The following is a 23,168-nucleotide window of genomic DNA, read 5'->3' on the forward strand; positions in this document are numbered from 1 at the left end:
GTTCTGAGGCACAAAGCTTTTCAACAGTGAATATCAAAAAAAAAAAAAAGGCATGAGAAGGTTATTATGTGCCTCTAGTACTACCATGAAACCATTACATCATAAGGTTTACATGAACACGTGCCCGGATAAGCAGGTTAGAACAATGATTAAGATACTCCAGGCAAATAAAATGAACCCGTTTTAACTGCCCTGCAGTTTAAACCTTCAAATACATCTCATTTAGGAATAATGAAATTTGAAAGAATGTGGAAGGAAACACAATCATTTTTGTTCTGCCTAAGGTAACCTACATTTTTAAAATTTATAGCCATAAGATGTCTGGCTCTGAACTTTGTATTCAGAGAGACAAGAGTTGGAAATACCTGCATTAGAATTTGACATTTAGTATACTGGAATTTCAAATAAAGCCTTAAAATTACATTCTTCTGAATACTACTAAAGACACATGCCACCAAGATCCACTGTTATGTTACAGTGATGATTTGATATGAACCATTTTCTTGGGATGGTACTTTCGCTTCTGTTGTTGTTCTGGGTTTTGGTGGCCATTCTGGATCCACCAGCAGTTCCTGAGCTAGATGCATATACTTGGCTTTTGGTGTCTTCTCTCTACAACCGAACAGGGAAGAAAGGAAACAGACTCCACGGCGATCCACAGCCTCCTGCAGAAGTGAACAGATTTGAAAATTGGATTACCATAAGAAAAAATTAATACAACTAACAATACAGTGAATCGCTAGAAGAAAAACTATTATTTTAGTTTCTAATTTACTATTTCATTGTCACATTGGACCTAGGAAGTGTAGTACAGAAACTCTTCTGTTGTATCATCTCTTCTATACTATGGTAGCAATGACATTTAAAAAACATTAAGAAAAAATAAGTATTCTGCATTATCGTGACATCTAAGGTCACCAACAGCTTTTATGCATATTTTATAGCAGTTTCAATAAACACAGGTATAACAGGCACCTTAAATGATGTTACTATTGAAGAATAAAAAGCTAGAAAAAGCAGCCAAATTCCCAGAGCCTCAAAACACTTTTTAAGCAATGAATTGTTTAACTGAAGGCAGCCAGCCAGCCAGAAGTGGCAGAATTTAACTTGCTGATACTGTGAAACTTAAATCCAATACAAACACAAATTATTGAACTTAAGTCTTCCTTCCTATTTTTCCTCTCCCAGTCCTAAATGTATGTAACTTAACTAGCTGGAAAAGAGAAACACCATTCCTCATTCTCAAGACTTGATCCCTCTCGTGTCCCAGAGAGCACCTGTAGTCTGCAGGGCTGACATTTTAATGGCTATATATTCTATAGTTTTCCTCACGCTCTGAATTTCTATCAATTGGTGAACTGAACTAAACATGAGACTTAAGCACAACTTCCATTCTTCAGTGAACACAAAGCAATTTTTTTCTTGAACAGCCTCAGAAAGACAAATGTAAGTCTGAAGTGAATACATTTAATAGAATTTAGTGCTGAGAAATAAACCATTGTCATTTTAACAAGAACAAATGTACAACCAGCTAATAGTAATAAGCCAACAGGCTTAAAAAAGAAAAAGCTATTTTTTACGGAATTCACATAGGTTTCCTTCATGTATTAATGACAGACGGGCAGACCAGGCCAAGATTCATGGTCACCTGAAAAGCAGAAGCTAAATCTTTCAGTCTCTAAACCATCTGAAGTAGTTATAACATACTTTCATTTGCCGTTTTGTTTCATTTCATTTGTACGTGCTATAAATTACTGCTCTCACGAGACAATGTTCTAAAATCCTAACCAAAATTAATTTAAAAAAGAACTGGATTAGACCCAGCATCAGCAATTCTGCTTCCAAGCAAATCAAGACGTCCTCCAGTCCTAGCATGCTACCTTGTGAAAATGGAAGTAAAATTTGCTAATGTGCAAACTGAAGATAAAGTGAGAAAAGTCTTAAAAGCAATCCTCCGGGTTTGCTTAGCAGTTCTTGTATACAGAGCTAAATTTTTTAAGTGTCAACAAGGAGAAAAATATAAAACCAGAAGCCTTTCCTTTTAATATTCAAGTTACAGAAATCTAATTTAAACAGTCTTAAGCTTAAGATAACGCAACAGACACTTATAGATCATAAAAAAGACAAAACTGAATTAATCTGCATGCACTCAAATGATGACAGCAAAATACTAGTCTCCAACCTGAGGCGGCTGGGGTATGGTGAGGCGATATTCTCCTTGTTTGTCTCGATTGAACACAACCTTCCAAAGGATCATATCAAGGAGGACATTCTGTGAGACATTGCAGTGAGCGGGAAGAATTAAAGAAACTAATGATCATTTGTTGTTAGTGTGCACATTACAAATAAAACCTGAAATAGTGTGTTAGGCATAACTAATTCAGTGCCAGGCAAAATGGAGAGTTTATATTACTTGTCAGTACTTAAGCGATAAACATTGTCATTCTTAAAGTGCTCACATGAGATTTAAGAATATGAACATGTACTTTAAATCAATAGCAACAATGACCAAAGCTGCATCCATCGATACAGGTAAAAATCATAAATACACATTCTTAAGATGTTTCAATACTCTAAAAAAAACCTGTGAAGCATCACAGACATGAGTGCTTAAAGCAGTTTCCCCTCAAACCATCTTTAACATTATAGTGTACTTCACGCTGTAGCTACACTTTGTTCGTAGTTTGTTTTAAACCAGTGACGTCCCCGGAAAAGCTTCAGTGGGGTGGCAAAGCTGAGCGACCAGCAGGAAGTCTGAAGGAATTCTGTAGGAGCCGTTCCAGATTTTGGAAGAGTGGGCAGAAGTTGAACAGTATGTTCAGTACATCTGGTTATTCTCATACAGCTGTGTGGGCAGACTCAAGAGCCTTGAACAAATCCGGCAACACAGGTGTGAACCTGTATCTTCCATCGCCTTGAGCCTACAACTCTGCTCTTTGGACAGATTCCACTTCTCACATCTGACTAACCTCTGCCATTGAGAAAGGGGATCTGATTAGCCAGACTTTTGTAACAGATTTTGTAATGCTTGTGATTTTATAACACACCGGAATTTTATAGAGCTTTTATAAAACATTTGCCAACAAATCTTCAGCTTGTTAGATGTTCATTTTTGAAGCCAGTCTGGTTTAAGTATGTCTATACCAGGCATCAGAGTAAGGAGGAACATCTGCTAGGATCTGCCTTCATTGTGCAATATTTTCTATGATCTGGTAGAAAGAGTATGTGTGCTTTGTGAACCTAGTCTGGCACCCACATGGTAGGAGCAAAAGCTTTACACAGCATTTCAGAAAACATGTTTGGGATAACCAGTCAGAAATCATTCCTGTTGTAGAAGCAATTAAGAAACTACCTCTGATTGTAGTGTGACACAAAAGTGTCAAACTGTGTGGCAAGTGTGACAAAAGAGGACAGATCCAATCCCTCATGTATCTCATTATTATGAGACACTTAAAGAGGCAATTACGGAGAGATTAGTCTCAGCAGAACAAACTATAGGCGATATACCTACAGAGTATCTTGTTAAAAGAAATAAGGAGATGCCACCAGCAGATTTTCCTAGGTATTCAGCAGGTGACCTGTGGTACCCAGTAACTCTGTAGTGAAAGGTGTAGTGAGCAGAAAATCCAGCCAGGCACACAAGGACAGAAGGGCAATGAGCTATACTGGAAGAGAAGGAATGAAATAGCCTGCGATTTCTATACAACACATTGGACCCAATGAGTTGGCACCACATGAAAAAGCTTCAGGGAGCCTAGAGTAATACTGCTGGAGTTGGACAAATACAGTTCAAAAGGTGGGACAAAAGCAGGTTGAAGTTATGAAAGGTAAAGCGTGTATCGTAAAAAAAGGTTTGGGATTTGAGGATCACTAGACAATGCTTCTGTTGGACACCTGCCGTACAGTAACATAACATACCTCTCTGTCTAAATAAAGCATTCTACTAAGTGAAAATGGAAGACATAGGTTTTAAGTCAAAGCAGAACATCCCAAACAATTGGTGTCAAGAATGCTAAATTCTATATTACTTCTACTCCACTACTAACGTATGGGCAACAAGATAAATAGGAAAGTCTGGTTAAAAGGAATGTGACAAATCATCCTACCAGTTTTGGTAATGACAGTTAAGTGACTAAAGTGTTGAAAGATGCTAATTCACACCTGCATAGGAAAGAGATGGGGTTTGAAATACTGTGTGAAAGCAAATGCTTTGCAGTTTATATTGTTTAGGTTATGCTTACTAGAAACGCAGAAGTTTACAAATTGATGTGGCAACCAACAAGGTCCAGGAGTGGAACCTTATGAACGTTTAAACCAGAGAACCACTTGTCCTTGAGAGACACGTGCTGATATGTGGATTGACACACGGTACAGACTTTCTTCTAGAGCCCTTACGCTTCCAGAACAGAAACATCACAAGGTTGTATAAAAGTTAGAAAGATAATCTGCAGAACAAAGTAATTTTTCAGCAGAAGCTAAGTTTAATTTATTTCTCTCAGTAAAATTTATCACTGGAATGAAAATTGTAACCACCACCTATTTACATTCCATGTATCAACACAAAGCTCAATTCCAAGGAATAATCTTAGTGCTTCAAGAAAGCTGATTTCCCAGACATGGTAATAAAAACATCAAAACTGACTAGAAAAAGTAACAGGAAAAAGATATGTCTATCTAGGAGGTTTGTTTTAAACTTAGAAGACAAAAAAGCCACGATTCTGCAGCTTAACTATTTTGATTCAGTAGCAAAGACAGCAATATACATAAAATTTAACTTTTAACAAATAAAAAAGGAGGCAAAAAAAGAAAACTATTCAGAGTTTAGTAGTACAAAAAAATGAAAGAATTAAAGGGCATAAAGGAAAACTCCATCACAGGCAGGGTTAGAGTAAATATAGGACAACATAAGAAAGGCACAGGATCTTTAGGATTTTATATAGTTCTTTACTATGTTATGTTAGTCTGAACTGAATTAACACAGCAAATAAATATGGAAAGTATTGTCCTATGAAATAGTTGAAATAATTTATAAGTCTTTCAATTTTTCCCCCTTTTTTTTTTAATTAATAAGAAAGGTTTTAAAATTACACTTCTAACACATAAAACCTTGATACCTTAAATCTAGCCTATAAGGACTACAAACTTAGGAATACAAACTTAACAAGAAAACAGTGGCCACTTACATTGGTATTCTGTGAAGAGAGACCTTCTAAACAAAAGACAAACATGTACCCCGAAAAAAAACCCCACTTAACAGACAAGCATTTTTTTCCATTTCAATTTCTTACCTCTGTCAGCACGGATACAATTGCATTGAGAATAACAATGATGAGAATTCTTAGGCGCCACTCATATGGCACACACACGAGCTGTGAGAAGAAGTTGCCAGAGGTTAGCAACACACATATGAAGTAAACAGACATTCAAAACAGTGCGTGAATAAATTCTCCCTTCTCCCCCAGAGATGCGAAGTTAAAGCTCTAAAGGGGTCAGCCTTGCCCAAAAGGCAGCCAACCAGTTATCCCAGGAAGTACAGATGCCTGCATATCTGCTGAATCTTACCTCAAGAAATGTGTCAACAGATTCAACAGGATGCAACATGATGAAGAATATGAAGACATAAAGAACTATCACAGATATAACAAACAGAACTGTAAAAGAAGAAAAAAATATTTTAAATCAGACCATCTCACAATCGAAGTTTTAGACAGTTTTTCCATGTATCATGGGTTCATTACTCCCCAGAAATAACCTCTTTTCTCCCTCTAATCTCCATCCAGGTGGATTTTGGCAATACAAGTTGTGCTGATAGCCATAGAGACAGAGGCCAGACTCAATTTCTTACTGGCTCACTTGTGGAGCTGGAATATATATACACATATACTTCTACAAACAAAGCAACTATTAACACAAATTTCTCCATACAGTTTAATACTTCCCTATTTCTATCTCTGATTATCAGAGGATAATTGTACTGTGTTCTCCTAGCAACGCTACGACTGCTGAAGTGGCACAAGAGAATTGTAAGCAAGCCATGGATGCATAAGTGCAGAGTCACTTGGAGTTTTACTTGGAACTGTATATAGTAAGAAAGGACTTACAATTTTTGTAGCACGGCTGTCTAAAGGGCTTTCCTTTAGAAAAGACAATTGCCACTATGAGGTACTGAAAGCTGGATATAAAAAACAAAGTTGTGTTTTCATAATTTTTAATGTAATGTTCATCATGAAGAGTCTCATTCCCACGGTGTGCAAAGCTGGTGTTTGTGGCATCCAATACATTACATGCACTACAACATAAAAAAAACATTTAACACTGAGTTAAGGAGAAGATGCAAACAAGGCCTACTTATTAACAAAAGTAATGACAGAACAAATTGCTACAGTAGTTAAAAAAGCTTATCCTTGAAAATCTACTACAGGTAGTAAGAAAGAACTCAAAACTGCATCAAGGACATAGCAATTTTTGTGAATTCTGAGCTTTGAATTCTTTTCTGCTTCCAGCTTGTTAGTTCACTACATGAACTGTTTAGAAACTATCATTGTAGATGCAATATTTTCTTACCTGTCTTTAAAGTGTAACCTAAAAAACCATGAAAACACCTCTTCATTTTCAGAAATAGGAATTTGATTTACTGGACCTCTAACAGGAAAACAAAACTTTATAATGTAGAGAGTTAAAATAGGTCTGAACCATTAATTTCAAATTTCAATCTCAACCATCCCAAAGTTGAGGAGTCTTCAGACCCTGCAGTCTGGCTCTGACCCAATTTTGCAATTCAGCCATTGGGTAACTCCTACACATCAGTATGCTTTTCACAAAAAATTCAGCAGACTAGCAAGCTGCCATACAGAAGCTTTATTTATAAAGTCCCTAAAGGGGGTCAATATAGAAGAGAGCAATTATTGCCTATAGCTTTCCGATCATTACTGTATCCTGCATGGAGCCACTGAAACACTTACTCAGATTCCGTTGTCCAAGGCTCATACCAGGACTGCTGTTTGACCCAAAAAAACCCGAAGGTTTGGAAAGCAAGGCAGATGATGATCTGAGACAAAACGGAACACAGAAGTGGACCTGAGATAAGACCTGATGGAGGCCTTCGCGCAACAAGCTCCTTCCAAGCAGGGTTCAGACTCACTGCAAAGAGAACAAAAAATAAATTACACATTACATCATTATGGTTTTCAAGAGTTACCCTGTTCACATTCTGTGGAATTAGAATGGCTTGCTCATGACATCACTTTAAAAATTAGTCCAGAACTGCAAGTGTGAAACCACCTTGAAAAGATTATACCTCACTAGAATAATGCCACAGTGCCTTCTACAGGCTGGTTACCCCCAGCAGCACAGAATAGCAGGGGACAATAATAGAAGCCATGACACTTAAGGAATTAGTAGTGTCTGGCCAAATTCCCTTTGTCTGGCACAAGGACTTACAGCTCATCTCCTCAGTTTTGGTCTGCCATTGCTTCAAAGCAGAAGTTTCTATTAGACTTGCAAATGGAATTCTACTGTTAGCCAGTAAACTGACAGGTTCATATGTAGAATCAAATATTTCACTAGATAATAGTTTTTGAGTATAACATTTTGTGGACAGAAGTTCAACTAAAAATGCAAGAAATCAAAACATTTGAGGGAGATGATGTTGGAACAACTCCTGGTTTGATTCCAAAAACAGTTTCCTCATGTCAGTAGAGATTTATGACTTTCTGTACTATGAAGAACTACTTTCCTAAGATCATGCCCACGACCTGCTTTTTGTATGAGGACATTTCACAAACTTCAGATGAATCTAACTCAGTACGCCATGGTTTGGTTTTTTTAATGCATACACTGTAGTAGTCGTAACATCTTAACTGTATGTCACAGTGCTTACTCCAAAATACTCAATATTAAAGAAAATTTGACCAAGCAAAAACTGCTTTATAAAAAGCCAGCACGGGTAATTCAGCACAATACTTACTAGTGAAGACAACCACCAAAATGATTGCCAAATCAATGAAGAGAAACTGGAAATCTCCCAAATTGCTCAGGATCTAGACAGAAATCACAACTGAAACATTGGTAATTTCTTCACACCAAGAAACCTCTTACAGTGACACTCCTATGGCATTAATTCTTTAAATTTCACTCTATAAACAAGACAGTCTCTTATCAAACTGGCTTCCTTTATCTGCAGGAGTCTTGAGTACTCTACAATTCACAGATCAATTCCTGAAGTATCAAGGTATGAAACAATTTCAGTTTCAAGATGCATAAGCTATTTTTAATTGAAATTTGTTTGTAATCAAACTTATATTACAGAATCTTACAAACCAATGAAATAATAGCTTAGGCCCACAGTTCTATGATTCTGTTCTATTCTCTAAACACCATAACCTTACTATGCAGTCATCCAGTTGTCAAAATTTCCACCTCAAAGGTCCTTTAATACTTTGCATGTTTAACTTACTCAGAATACAAATTAAAATACAGGATTTCTACCACATGCCATATTGTGAATCCAATCATATTAACAGGAAATACTCCACTCCGCTTTTTCCCCCCACTCCTAACTCAATACTTGCAGCTGCTCTCTTTTAACTCTTATATAAAAGGAATGCATTGCGCTTAAATAAAGTTAGGCTATTTTAAAATGCTGACAGTTTTTAAATAATGGAAAATTGTATTTTTGTTCAATTTATATGCTTATTTGGACTACCCACTGTAGAGACTTTCTATTCAAAGGCATTAGTTATTGCCTTTTTTAAATAGATACTACCATGTTTTTCATACAGTTAATATTAAAAAAAAAGGCAAAAAATACTAACAATACTTCTAGTCCAAAGACAGTTTTTAGAATGTGGGTGTTGTGTACTCAGAAAGACTTGCAACAATTTATATTAAATATCTATCAATTTTCAGATCTCTGAATTACATTGACACTGCTTAACCACAATTAAATACTTACAGAATATAGCAGAGTAACACTGATGTACTGGATAATGCTGTATAATGCCATGAACTTAAATACACAGAAGGAAGTTATTAAAGCAGCACGGCCTTCCCTGTCAAAACAAATGCGATCGTGTAACTAGAAAGCTTTCTGTGCAAAGCACTTAAACTACGCTTAGCAAAACGTTAGCTGCAATTAAACATATCAGCAAATCCTTTGAGGGACATTAGGCTGAAGACCTATGGAGAAAAAGGGGTCAGAATGGTACACTTTCAAGTACATCAAAGTTGTGAGTATGCCTTCTGAACTGAGCCACCACCCTACTTTGGTGTTCTCTATGTGGTTTTCCAACAGAAGTTTTAAAATGAAGGTCTGCTTGTAGAAGCATCTATGAAGCACTAGTTTACTACACGGATTGAATGAACATGCAGTCAGCCACAGAGTTGCTGACTTCAGAAATGTTTCTGATTACACATTACTTCATCAGTTCCACACAGATTTAACTAATCTTCTCTGCCTGACCTTTATTCAAAATTATTACCTAACTTCCAATTCTAGAATCAAAAATTGGTCAAACTCTATTTAGAAAATTTGTTTTCTACTTTGTCTGGTGCTGAGCAATTATCTGAAGAATTTTACTGCTTGCAATTACACACAGCCTTTATGGAAACTAACATAGTCACGAGGACATCAAATCAAATACTAACATGTAGAAACTCACTCACACTCTAAAAAATTAACTTTACATGGACAAAAGAGTTTATAACAAAGTACTAAATCATGCTATGGCAAGCCTTTGCTCAGAGTACCTTCAGTAAAGAAACAGAAGTACTAAAAATGTATGGCTTGTTCTTTAATTCAAACTGGCCTCCTACAGCATCAAACATATACTAACATAGGGTATGCAAAATGAGTTACCCAGACACATTTAAGTTCACAGTAAGTGGCATTACCTGATTAGCTTTGGCACGCAGGAAATACTAGGTGTCCTGGAAGTGAATGGTGATGCCACAGAAGCCTCAAGTTCAGACAAAGATATACCACCATGTGCCCTCTTCAGTGCCTGCCAGTTAAGATTGAAATAGAGAACATTTTAAAACTTGCTTTCAGCTGCAAAATTTAACTGAACAGTTCTGTATGGAAAATAAAAATGTACTTACGCCACAGTCATTTGCTCCATCTCCACACATGCCCACATAGTAACTATAAAAACCAAACAGATGTCAGCATTCTGGACCATTCCCTAATCATAGTCTGTTCAGTTCATTTCATTAAATATGTCTATATTATTTGACTTATTCAGGGTTTGCATAATAATGAGTGATCATTAATGCTGAAAGCAATTACTGTTCCCATTATACATATAAGGAAGTAGACAGAAAAATAACATGACTTAGCCAGGTTAATCAGACCAATATGGTTATCAGCCCTCTATCATTCCTGGGTGGTCTAAAGCACCTTTGCTCTAGGCAAAAAGACTTCTGTAGTATTTTTAATAGCTGCAAGGCCTGACACCAACAGACAGTATACTGAGCATATTTGAACAGAAGTCACCTCGCTAATACTTCTTTAATTAGAAGACATTTGATGGGTTTGTTTATTAAGCCAAGCAACCAGATTTATAAAGTATCTTAGTCAGTTTAGTAATTCATCATTTATAACTTCATGAAAAGTCTGAAACTTTCACAACTAGCCAGCAGATGGTACTACTCTCATTCAAATGATTTACAAACTCAAGCAAGTTATATTAGCCCAGCCTTTTTCATTTGGCAAAACAGCTAGCAGCATACATTATTTTTTCCTCCTACCACACCAAACACTGTCAACCCTCCCACTTTCTATGCTTAAGCAAATACTTACTCTACATTTTGCAAAGCTTCCACCAACTGAGTTTTCTGATCAGGCGCCATGCGAGCAAACACAGTGCCATGTAACACAAGCTGGAAGACAGAAGATTTCTTAATGCTCACAGGGCAAAGTCTGCTCACCATCAAAAGTGCCCATACTCAAGTAAAATGCTCACCTTGGGTACCAGGTCCTGAAAATGCTCCAAAATCACTGCAAATGACTTTCCATTCATTGCAAAATGGTATTTGGTCATCTGGAGATCCTCAAGGCTTTCATGGACCAATTTAACTGGAATATCCTACCAAAAAGTAGTTTAATACCCTAGCTGTAATGTATTTACACAGACACCTTGTAATTTCAAGCTAATACTCAGAAGGGTATTCCTAGAGATCTTACACTAGAGAAGGTTTCTAAGAATGTTACTTGAAAGAAAACCTCATACAATGAAAACACTTATTTAGTAATAAGAAAATGTGGTTTAATGTTTCAACTACAAGCAGCTAGAGCAGTCTTAACAGATTGAAATATGGAAAAAACTGTCTCCCGCAGAACTAAAGTGTCAAATGTAGGACCACAGTTGAAAAACTAGCTCCCCCAGCTGTTTTACTACTCTTTGGTATTTTAAGATCTGAAGGTTAACTAGTACATCAATTTTGATTTGACACTTAACAGCAGATTTGCTACTTAACGGAATAAGATAAAAAGAAAGAAACTCAGCAGTAAAATTAACTGCTTACACTCTAACGGCATAATAATGCTCATATTACCTCTGAGTTTATGGCTGGTGATGAACTAGTGCATTTTGCGAGGGTATCTGCATAATGCCAGTTGATCCTGGCAGCCTGCCCATCCTTTGGAGGTAGTGCTTCAGCAATAATAACCTTATCCTGAGGTAGAATCATTCCACAGTCTCTGGCCACAGAGATAGCAGTTAACATGTTATCCCCTGTTAAACAATTGCATGTTAAAAGGTTTGAGTTAGAAAAGGATCAATAGCATACACTGCTATTCCACATAAGAGAAAAGCTAACAAAGGCAGTTTTAAACTAGGAGGAGAACTGCCTAACGTACCAGTGATAACCTTAGGGCAACCAAGTCTACAGACAAAATTCAAAGTCTAGCCTGTTAAACCCCTCCCCTGGACTAGCATCACTAAAAACTTTGTATGCTTCTTTCAGCCACAAAGATCTCTTATTGACCAAATCTAAAATCAGGCAGAAAATATGGAGCCATTTAAAGTACTGATTTTTAAACATGGTCACAGATCATGCAAGACAAACACCCAGCCGTATTGCTAGCCTATCAAAACACTACTCTAAAGTTGCAATACCTGTGATTTAAAAAACACACACACATACCGCATGCAAAACACTGAGTACATATACCTAGCCCACTTAGGAGAACATAAGAAGTCATTCTTACAAAAAAAAAATCCATTACAAAGTGACTTATAATATAATTAAAAATGGTAAGGACCCTCAGAAGGTCATCTAGTCCAACCTCCTTCTCAAAGCAGGGTCAGTTATAAGATTAGACCAGGACTTTTACCTCATCTGATTTGGAAAACCTCCAAGGTTTTTCACCCTTCAATTCAATATAAAGTAACTTGTGCATGGAGCTAGGGAGAGGAAGCTATGAAGTAGAATCAACCCCCATGCTGGTTTCTGATCTCTGACTTACCAAAGCAGCTTTCACCCAATAAGAAACAGATTGGTGTCTGAATATTCTCACAATAGTTTTTAAACTTCCCTCTTGCTATAAATACAGTGTAATCTCAGCCTATTGACACTAAAATTTTACTTCATACACGACAATTAGAACACCACCAAAACCAGATGGATTTTTATCTTTTTGAGTATGAATGTTTACATGCTAACCTGTAACCATGACAGTGCGAATGTTGGCTTTATGCAAATCTTCAAGTACAGCAGGGGTTTCTTGCTTTAGCTTGTTTTGCATTATAATTAACCCCATAAAATCCATGTTGCTTTCAATAGCATCTCTGTAGAAAAGGAGGCAAGGAAAAGAACAATTATTAGATGTAGCTTAAAGAGCCTGATTTTCTGTTTATCAAAGTAAAAGGAAATGTTTATTTTTAACCATTAGAAGTGTGAAGAATTTGCTTTATAAAAAGTGATCTGAGAGATACCATCATTAACATTCATTTATACTTATTTCCCTTGTTTTAATTTAAAATCAGTAGGAGAAAATGTTGTTTCTCAAGCGCAGTTTAGTTTCTTCCACGAGAATTCTTTCTAAAAAAATTACATTCTCAAAAAGAAAGGTTATTGCTAGAAAAAATGCTCTGAAACTAATTGCATTGACAGCCAAATTTTAAGATTTGTTTAGAATGCAGATCCCTAATTTCCAAATTAGCTGAACCTTAACATACAAAGCTATGTTACCAAGGCTAGTAAGATTAATAGACATTAGCTAATTAAGTAAAGCAACTAATTAACTTTGTTTTACATGGAAGTCGGTGTATTTACAGGTCTTGGGTAGACTGCTACCGTAGATTTTCACACCTGAAACTGGAAAACCCATTTCTCTGCTTCGTACTCTTTTGCGGCTAATACAAAAGAACAGAGTCAAAGTTGGCATTTTCATAGTGATGCTACACTTTCAAAACACTATGGAAAAGATAGCATTATCCAGAAAACTAGGACCAGCTGAGAATTAATTAACAGGAAATCCTACTCTTTGAAGGAAGAAACCTTTTTACCTTCCAAACCCTTCTGGCAGGCTTTGCAATGAGAAAATGGACATGCTGCCTATAGCAGATGAAGAAACTAAATCAAACACGCACAGGAGGTTTTCCACTACATGCCATAATCTTCAATAGACACAGATGATACAAGTATGTTCAAGTAACAAAGAAATCAGATGAGGTTTTCTGCCACACTAGCACAAATTAAACCTCATGAAGAATGATTATTACAAGTTCATTTCAAGCTTAAACATGTTCCTCAGAATTCACATTATTGCAGAAAAACTTCCTTATCTTAAATTTTTACGTATTTTGCAGGGTACAAATAAAGAATGCACAGAACTACCTATGTCAAGACAGATGAGAGCTAAAGAAGAGTAGTAATTGATTTAAACAAAAATAAATATTACATAATTAATTCAAAGCATGCAGCTTTTAAAGCCTGTTACTTATTAAAAAAGTGAAGTCACTCTTACCTATTAATAGTCTGGACTTTGTGCCATGTAAGCTTAGACTCCAATTTTCTGTGAGCAAGAGCAATAACTCGGAAGCCCTGCTTAGTGTATTCTTCCAGGACACACTCAAAGTCAACAGGAACTTTAAAAAGGTCAAGTTTAGAGTTATTAAAATTATGCATATTACAGATGAGCTACACAAGAAATAAAAATAGTTTGTTCTTTTACCTGTTTCCTGCTTACACAAGCTGGCAATCACTTCAGGGGCACCTTTCATGTAAGCATCCATTCTCTTCTCCCCTAGAACTCTCGCTATTACACACATACGTTGCAAAACTGAAGAAAATGGAAACTGGCGCACAATTCCAATCTCATAACTGGTCTGTGTCATACAGGAAGGAAGGAATAAAAGGGTTATATCCACATACATTCTGAAAAAAGAGGTAGATGTTTAACTGAAAAAGCATACTTACCGAAAGCTCAAACAATTCCTAAAAAAAGAAAAAATATATTTACTGTAAATATTAATTTTTAAGTATTTTTTCAGCTACAAACTATTTCAACATAAATCAGTAAATGAATCTACACAGCATTCTCTATATAAAGTAACACTGCGTATGCAATGGATTTCATGAAAGCTGAATATGAGTATACCGCATGTTTAGTATCCTTTACTTTAAGTGAGACATAGTAGAATTTTAGAGCTTGATTTCTTGATTAGAATTTGCAAGTCCAAGCTGTGTCTATTTAGCCTATGTAAATGATTAAAGTACTATGGTATTTCAGAGTAAGTCCATGGTTATTAAGTATATCCCCCCCCAAAAAATGTAATAAGTTTCAAGAATGTTCACATGTCAACTACTGCATAATAATTACTGCTGCGCACGTACACTGAGTTCTGAACAAAAAAAGATGCTTCTATCCACTTCAAATAAGATTCATACAGAGGAACCAACCTGCTATACCCTCCCGCTACCCTGCTCTGTAATAATCTGGATATACAGTCACATTTTCCCTCCTGTTTAAAAAAATACTTCAAAATGCAGAGAGAAGAAAATTTTATATCTGGCAAGGACATTTTATTTTTAACTGGGCACTTAATTAAAACATACATTTCTAAGGTACAACGGTGGCAAGAATTCCGTACCGTGCAGTGACATTAACTAATGATTGTTTTAACTGAAACTGCAAGGTGAGCACACCTAAGCACTTCATTAGCACAATAAGAATTTGGTAATGATACAAATATTAAAATGCATAGGCTGTATAAAGTACAGCACTTTATAACCAGTCTGTAAGGGTAATAATGCTGGCAATCAGTCTGCTCACCTTGAAAGTAGCATATACCGAACCACTACCTTCAACAACAGTTTAAACATGTCTTCTCTATCTTTGCCATCAAAAACCACACAGTTTTGATCCTGTTTGCATTATATCAGCCAGAACCACAGCATACGGTAAAATGTATTTGTTTAACATGAAGGATTACTTTAAACTCAAAGAATTGCTTTGAATTTTTATACCATTTCTTGATTTGCTGCTTGCTTGGATTCTGGGAAAAGTTGTTTTGAAGGTCGAACCACTGTCGGCATGATTCGATTATGAAGAGCTGTTTCCTCTTCAGTTGCTTCTTCTAAAATCTGTATTAAAAATAATCAACTAATTTACACATTCATTAACCTTGATTTTCTCATAATGTAATTTTCAGAAAAAAAAAAAAACAGCCTTGGAAGTCAGCCCAAGGTGCAATGATCTTTCTAAACAAGACTTCCTGTGAGAATTAAGTGTCTTACTTTAGCAGTTAACTTAAACATGTAAAATAGCTCAGTGGGTCTTATTATATGCATTGAAACCTTGCCACACACAACATCAGAAAGCAGTAAATTAGCCCTTCAGATTCTTTCAGTTCTATGAATTGTTGCACAGAACACATTTAGGAACATTTTCATATTAAGACTTGCTTTGACACACAGGCATTGTCAAAAGCCCACCATTTCACAGTTACAGCTTGAAACAGCATATAATGCTTATCTTCTATATAACAAACAGCGTAGGAAATTTCAGATTACTGATCTTAAAAACGTTGCTTCTCTTGAAACAAGCAGACACTTACCCATCCTATTGCTTCAAACATCTTCAAATCAAGCGGATCCCCAGAAAGTACCCCTTCAATTTTTGTAAGGGAATGACAAGTTGCCATGCAAGCAACAAACTCAGACTTCAGCAAGCTCTCACTGCAAGCCCTCTCTTCCGGCAAAAGGAAACTAAAACAATGAAGTTAGAATATACTTAGCACTGTAATTATTTATTACGAGCCAATTCAAAAAGTTTGTTTAGATTAACAAAAGAAAATTGACTGCACTAGTCTCTTCACACATCACAGAAAACAGATTAAGACTCTGGGCTGGAATCTTCAGAAACAGTCACAACTTCTGTCTCATTCAAAAACTCTATGTTAATTCACTGTCTAGTTTGATTCCTCATACAGAGGCCTCTTATCACTTTGTACTTAACTCAATTAACTAAGCTAATTCATTTTAGCAGCCCAAAAAGTCATCACTTAGGAGGACAGGATTAAGGAAACATGCTCTACTTTAACTGCATTATTTCTGCAGTATGAACCTAACGAGATCTCAGACTTCAACAAATTAAATTCCACCCCAGCCTCGTAAGAGAGTTATAACTTTCATTACACCTAAACCATATTTTCAGTTGCATTCTTACCGCTCATTACAGAAATGCAAACATATATGAGCTCACATTGAATTTTCTATTCTATTCTATTCTGCTGAAGCTGTTAGCGCACAACCAAGTATCATATTTGCTATCAGCTCTAAGCTTATCCTCACCGAGCATTTTCCACCCGTTGAATTCCCCAAAGATCCAAGCCGTCCTCAGTAAGTGTGCCAGTCTGCAAAATAAACCAAGGGGCATGGCAAGAAGAAAAAGCCTTCAGAAACAAGTTATCCTCAGGTAAAGCAAAAATTAACAGCTAATTAATCAAGTTACACCTGAACAATATATTTTATTTTGTTTTCACTTAAAAATCAAGACTTCAGGACAGGAAATACAGTATCTCCCTTGCTTTTTGCTAGTAACTAAGTTTCAACTCTATTAAATAACTTAAACATTCAAAGCAATCATGCCCTGCCTTAGAGACAAGACAAATGAAACAGACTCTTAAAAGCCAAAGATGATAGCTCAACACCTCTATATTCAGGGGTTGGGGACTCTTACATAGCTAAAACAGTAACTGGAATATATTTACAAGGGAAATAACAAATTTAGTGTGGGTACTTAAGATTTTAGATAATAATCTAAGGAGGAAAACAAATTTTATCTAAGAATTAGCAAAAGGCAAAGGATTCTGGCTAGTGGCATTACTGTTACGGAATAATAACAAAATATGCTGGTTTGGCTCTTCATTAAAATAAATGAAAATGAGAAACAAGTCTGACCTCACACTTCAATTTTCCAGAAGTCTATGTACTAAATAAAACTCTTAATAGACCCAAACTCTCACATTTCTGGGGTGCCAGTAGTAAGTTAGGACTTGGGAGTCTTGAGATAAGAAAGCAGCTTTTTAGAACAGACTAAATCAAGTGACTTAACAAGTGGTAAACACTGAATACCTGGAAGCTAATAGGACAAAAATGATCTAACATACGAAAGTAATGAATTTTCCTGTAGTTGCTAGTCTATACGAATTCCCATTTATAATACAATGCCTCTCCAGGTGGCAACGCAAAGTTTCAAAATTCACCTAACCTTATCAAAACACACAAGATTCAGCTGGCCACAAATATTTATCCTTTGTGGGCTGATGCAGAAGATGCCAATTTTTTTCAACCTTCTTTGTGCATAAACGATGCCAGCAGTCATGGCTGCAGGGAGCGCTGGAGGCACCGTGATAGTGATAATGTCAAGAGACTCAATGACAATGGTATGAGCTGGAACCTGCAACAAAGGTCAAAGTTAATGAACAAGAACTCACTACTTAAAGATTCACTATCCCACTGAAGCGTTACATCACTGTTACCAAGAGCAAAATCCACACATTGCTTTCCCCAGTACAGCATGTTCTGGATTGCCCAGAAGCCTAGCACAATCTTCACCCACCATTAGCACGCATGTCCGAAATTATCCACAACCCGAAACTTCAAGATTTCATTTTTTCCCCTGCAAATATATTACTTTAAAACAGTAACTGAATAATGCAAAATTTTTGGAGAGAAAAAAAATTACAGTTATCAGGTTATCACTTATCAATTTCTTGGTAAGGATTTTTTTGCCTGCAGCATGCTTTAGATGTGCTGTATCCTATTTCTTCCAACTGAGTATCAGGCAGATGGTAATCTTACATATAATAAAGATAAAAGTCTAGGAATTGGGTCAGTGGAAATTGAGGTAAACTCATATATTCAAATTCTGCTTCTCTGCTGAATTTTGTTCTCAGTAAGTTTGTCTTTCTCATTCCACTGATACAAAATAAAGCAAAGAAATTTTCACTTAAAATCGAATTGTTTCTCATCGTCTGAAGTGTGTTGGAAATCATGATCAACCCTCTTCTAAAATAAGGCAGTTCTGGACCAGAAATGAAAACATACCTCATTTAAGATGCTATTGACAACCGTGTAAAGAAACCCAATGCCTGCCACCACTACCAGAGACAGGAGAAACAAATAGGCATCTCTGTAGAGTTTAAAATCAGTTGGCTTTGGATATAGTATGGAACGAACAAGTTGTCCTTTAGCAGTACTAAAGCCTAGAAATAAAAAGGAGTAAGTTATTAAAAGTATAAACAAGAGCAAAGTTATTCAAATATATTAAAAACCTCAATGAAACCCTTAAGCTACTCATTTCATTACGACTGTTTCTCAATATACAGTAACAGATGTTTCGCAATACTGTAATTAAGGTGCTTCAAAAATGCACGTGCACATCATATTAAGTGCTTCTCTCCTATAGCAAGGACATGCAGCTGATGCAAATGAACCCCTCTTCTACAGCAGCAGTAAACCCTCAAATGGTTTGGCCTGGAAGAGTTTGTTGTACTGTATTTTGTCCCTCACAGTGCAGAGCTAGTGGGTATATTTATTAGTTGTCTAGTTAAGCCAGTCCTTGCAAAAACAAAATGAAGTTATTCAGAGAGTCCAACCTTAAGTACTTAAATGGCAAGTCTCTGTAAGCTCCCTTGCTAGCCAGAAAGAAAGATTCAGAAAAAAACTGCAGTGCACAGAGACATCTTTTGGAGAAACCCACCTCTTGATCACATTTTGAACCTAAACTAGGAGACTAGACTTCTAAGGGTCTTAGACTCAGACAACCAATAGACACCCTGAGATCCTCCTTGAACCTTTGCCTCAACAGGTGAAGAGGCCAACACCAGTGCCCAATTTTGTACGCCCAAAACATTTTGTATCTGCTTAGACTTCAAAGTCTATTACTACAACCTCAATATCAATGTCAGGTCTGCTGGCATTAGTGACAGCTCCTTGACAGCTTCTCAGTCTGCAAGCCCTCCCAGCAAAGGCTAAGCCCTCCACGCTGATATGTGGCATAGAAGATTCCACCATCACGAAGCAGCTATTGCATCAGTCTTAAAGAGGATAAGTTCATCACAAAAGGAATAAGGCGTGAAGCCTCCAGGCTTTGAATTTGCTACTGCAGAATACAAACCATGAGCCTGTTCAGAGAAGTTCAGCATGTCAGTATGTACTTGAGTATTTAGTCATGAATGCTTTGTAATTCAACACAGCAGTCAAAAAACCCATCAGAACTACTTTTGATTTTTTTTGTAATGGTTTTGCAGAAGGTTCTGTAGCCACATAGGCTAGAACACGCCAGGGTAAAACAATAAATGAAAACCTCATGTGGTGTCTTGACAACACACTCAACATACAGATAGCTTCAGTGAACATTTCTGTTCTCTAAAAAAAATTTCCAGTTTTGAATTTCTTACAGTTACAATAGGAGCCACAATGACATGCACACTAACATATCCATGAAACGAGTTTCAGGAGCAAAAAAAGGAAAACTGCACTTGTCCATATGTAAAATCTGAACAAGGTCCACAGAGCTAAATTCATCCTGTTTTCAACACAGGAGCTAACTCTGACATGCCACGGGCAAAGAGCAGATTAAAAAAAAATTACTTCAGATGTCAGGGCAGTAAGACTCTGTGTTGGAAGCAATTACAATCCTCCTTGTAAAAGTTCTAGACCATGGTTTCAGACTTCAAAAAAAAGCATTATCCTTCCTGCAGAGTAGAAGTAAGTCTTCAGCAGCTCAGTTCTGTTCCTGTTTTGGACCACCTATCTGTATATACGCGTCAGGCTGGGCACATAAAATTTCTTATTTAAGAAACTAAAGAAGTTGAGATGGATAGTATTAAAGGGAAGATGTGTTCAAGGGAAGGGAAATATTTTTCTTTGAAAAAAAGACTAATAAAAGCCTCTAGAAAGAAATTAATGAATTTAATGAATTTACTAAAATAATCAGAACATTTACTGCTAAAACAGACTAACAGAAGGTGAAGAGAAGACACCAGAGAAAGAACAGGCTAAGTAGGATGAAGTTACTTGTTGGAAAACTTGACTTAAGTAGTATTCTAGTCACTGTAGTCAAATTTATTCTATCCAATTCTATTGTAGCTTGGATTTAGCTTACATTCATCTATTTTGTGGTGGTTTTCTTAAAATCATCTTTGTAAAGCTGAATCCCACAACTACATTAGTCTGTGCAATTTTAATAGAACATCTGTATTATTTAAAACCAAACCTTTATCATACTAGTATGAATAAGCACTTCTGTAGAAAGGGCTAGATCAAACACATTTTTTAAGCAAATGTTATGTACTTTGACAAAACTCTGGGCAAAGAAAAATATTTGACATTGCCAATGACTCCACTAATATAAGCAGTTCCCCGCTACCCACCCAATCCAATGGTATGCCAAACCTTTTCAAAGAGGCATATGTAGTTCAATCAACACACCATAAGAGACATCTAAAGGACTTGCAAATGCATTCAGATAAGTTTTAAATTGATGCTAAAGACTGATTCACTTTGTTGCTTGCCAATTGATACTCTCTAGGCCATTATCTAGTTCTACTATTGTTGTAAGACATTTATCAAATTATTTGGGGTATACTCATTTATCCAAGCCCAGCAACATTCAACACAATATTCCAAAGTATCAGCTGACATACACCTACAAAAGTGAGTATATGTTAACAAGTGATAAACTTAACAATCAATACCTGTTCTCACTACTAGAGCTTTGACCAGTTCTCCAGTATAAAAACGGGTTTGAATGACATTGGTTCCACAGAACAAAGTATGCCGTTTATGCACTTCTGGACTGTATATTTCATCTCCCACTGCTTTCGGATATTCTGAAGGATTTGGTAGATTAATCTTTGTGACAGGAACACTTTCACCTTAAATAGAAAAAGAGCCTCTAAGCAAGATCAAATAAGAATAGACATTTTTTCCTTCACAACTTCAAGTAGAACAATACAATCTCACTTCATCAGCACAGAAGCAGGACTTATGGAAAAAGTAATCTTCCTTTCAGCACATTATTAGGTAGTCTCTCACCTATTAGCCTCAGCTCACCAGATTCCTTATCCAAATCCTACTTAACTCTATTCGTTATTCACCAATACAGCTTTTATGCCTCTTTCTTCAAATCAGATAGGTGTAAAATACAGTTCATTGAAAGAAAACAGGACAAGCTTCCTTCTCCTGCTGCAAGGCATCACCCCATCTTTACTCAGAAAAACTAGAAGCTGAAGAAAATTATTCTCAGCTCCTTTGGTGACTGAGTACACTCAAGAAAGGGCTACAACCAATTTTTATCAGTCGCTAGCAGCAGCAGGAGGCTCAAGTATAGTCAAAGAATTGAACATGATAAAACACAATCTCTGAACTACAATTTTCTAAATGCTGCCAGTTTGGACAGGTTATCCTAGGAATAACAAAAAGTCCATCCTATTCACTGAAACGATCCTTCAAATACATCAGGTCCCTTCTATCAGAGAATGTGGGTACAACCTGAGATCATAATTTCTGTTTTTAAATACAGCAGAACATTCTACTCACTACCTTCATTCTTGGAAGCAACTAAAAAGTTTGGGCAAAATTTTTCTGAAGAAACATACTGCAGAACTCAATCTGCACTGAGAACACCAAGTAAAGAGGCAGGAAGACAAACTATCAAGACGAAAGCTTTTCAACAAGAAAACATCACTCATTTTTGGAGTTGCCAAGCAGTACCAGGTAACAGTTGAAGATAAGCAGAACACAAGTACATAAGTACTTAGGAGCATATATAATTGCAAGAACATACACATTTCAAGCAAAATAAACGTATCTGCTTCTGCTAGAGCATACTGTAAGTTAAGCATGCACGCAGGTATAAACTAATACCTTTAGCCACGCAAAACTCTTTCAAGTTTACTTTACCTGTTAACATACTTTCATTTACAATGCAAGTACCACTGAGAAGTACTGCATCACAGGGCATAATTGTCCCATTAGATGGAATCAACATGATATCTCCAGGCACAAGGTCAGTGGAAAGGATTTCTTCTATTTCTGAGTGTTAAAACACAAACAAGTTTACCTGAAAATAGCCACCATCTACAAAACCTGATAAAGATCCTCACAGCTAAGATCCAGGTGGTGACAAGATTATACTCCATTTTATTAATGGCATTATGAAAAGTTTTTTAAAAGATTCAGAAAAAAACATTGATAAACCCAGTTCCATCACAGATTAAACTCTAGACCACATGGATATAGTTCATCATAACAAATGAAAGGAATCAAGCTTTTACAAAAGATATTAACAATTAACTAAAGAGTAACTTCAGTATAAAAACACAAGTCCAACACAAATACATGTCTTACAAAACAATATCACACACCACAACCTAACCATCTTCAACTACTGTGGTATCCAAATGAGCAAAAGTCCAGAAATCAATTTGCAGCCCCTGCTGGGTAATAAACTGTAATGGAAACCCCTCGCATGCACGTCTTTAAGCCAAGAAAGAAACTACAATGACAATTACACATGTGGAGTGGTAGATAATGAGAAACAGGAATAGGACAAGCACCTAACTTAGAACAAACGTGATACTCGCTAAAAATACCATCTAGAAGGATGATCCTGAATAGGTAATTATCCTATCTAAATTCCACTTTGCAATTCT

The 23,168-nt window shown here is 36.4% G+C and overlaps 1 protein-coding gene across 2 annotated transcripts in view; it reads right to left on the reverse strand.

The window, feature by feature from the left end:
- Positions 1-467: 467 nt before the first annotated feature.
- The window catches only part of ATP13A3 (ATPase type 13A3), a 34,478-nt gene continuing 11,777 nt past the window's right edge, over positions 468-23,168 (reverse strand). For both annotated transcript variants that reach the window (XM_009584267.1, XM_009584268.1), the window contains 23 exons: positions 22,417-22,548; positions 21,210-21,389; positions 18,556-18,713; positions 17,717-17,905; positions 16,798-16,859; positions 16,062-16,212; positions 15,472-15,588; positions 14,422-14,439; positions 14,177-14,330; positions 13,970-14,090; positions 12,664-12,788; positions 11,554-11,732; positions 10,962-11,084; positions 10,799-10,878; positions 10,099-10,141; positions 9,892-10,001; positions 8,954-9,050; positions 7,967-8,039; positions 6,963-7,140; positions 6,102-6,289; positions 5,563-5,651; positions 5,289-5,369; positions 468-665 (listed from right to left, as the gene is read on the reverse strand). In XM_009584267.1, coding sequence (XP_009582562.1) covers positions 468-665; positions 5,289-5,369; positions 5,563-5,651; positions 6,102-6,289; positions 6,963-7,140; positions 7,967-8,039; positions 8,954-9,050; positions 9,892-10,001; positions 10,099-10,141; positions 10,799-10,878; positions 10,962-11,084; positions 11,554-11,732; positions 12,664-12,788; positions 13,970-14,090; positions 14,177-14,330; positions 14,422-14,439; positions 15,472-15,588; positions 16,062-16,212; positions 16,798-16,859; positions 17,717-17,905; positions 18,556-18,713; positions 21,210-21,389; positions 22,417-22,548 — 2,846 coding nt within the window. The remainder of the gene's footprint in view (positions 666-5,288; positions 5,370-5,562; positions 5,652-6,101; positions 6,290-6,962; positions 7,141-7,966; positions 8,040-8,953; positions 9,051-9,891; positions 10,002-10,098; positions 10,142-10,798; positions 10,879-10,961; positions 11,085-11,553; positions 11,733-12,663; positions 12,789-13,969; positions 14,091-14,176; positions 14,331-14,421; positions 14,440-15,471; positions 15,589-16,061; positions 16,213-16,797; positions 16,860-17,716; positions 17,906-18,555; positions 18,714-21,209; positions 21,390-22,416; positions 22,549-23,168) is intronic.

The sequence above is a fragment of the Fulmarus glacialis genome, unplaced genomic scaffold, assembly GCF_000690835.1.
Source record: "Fulmarus glacialis isolate BGI_N327 unplaced genomic scaffold, ASM69083v1 scaffold25678, whole genome shotgun sequence".
Classification (NCBI taxonomy): Eukaryota; Metazoa; Chordata; class Aves; order Procellariiformes; family Procellariidae; genus Fulmarus; species Fulmarus glacialis.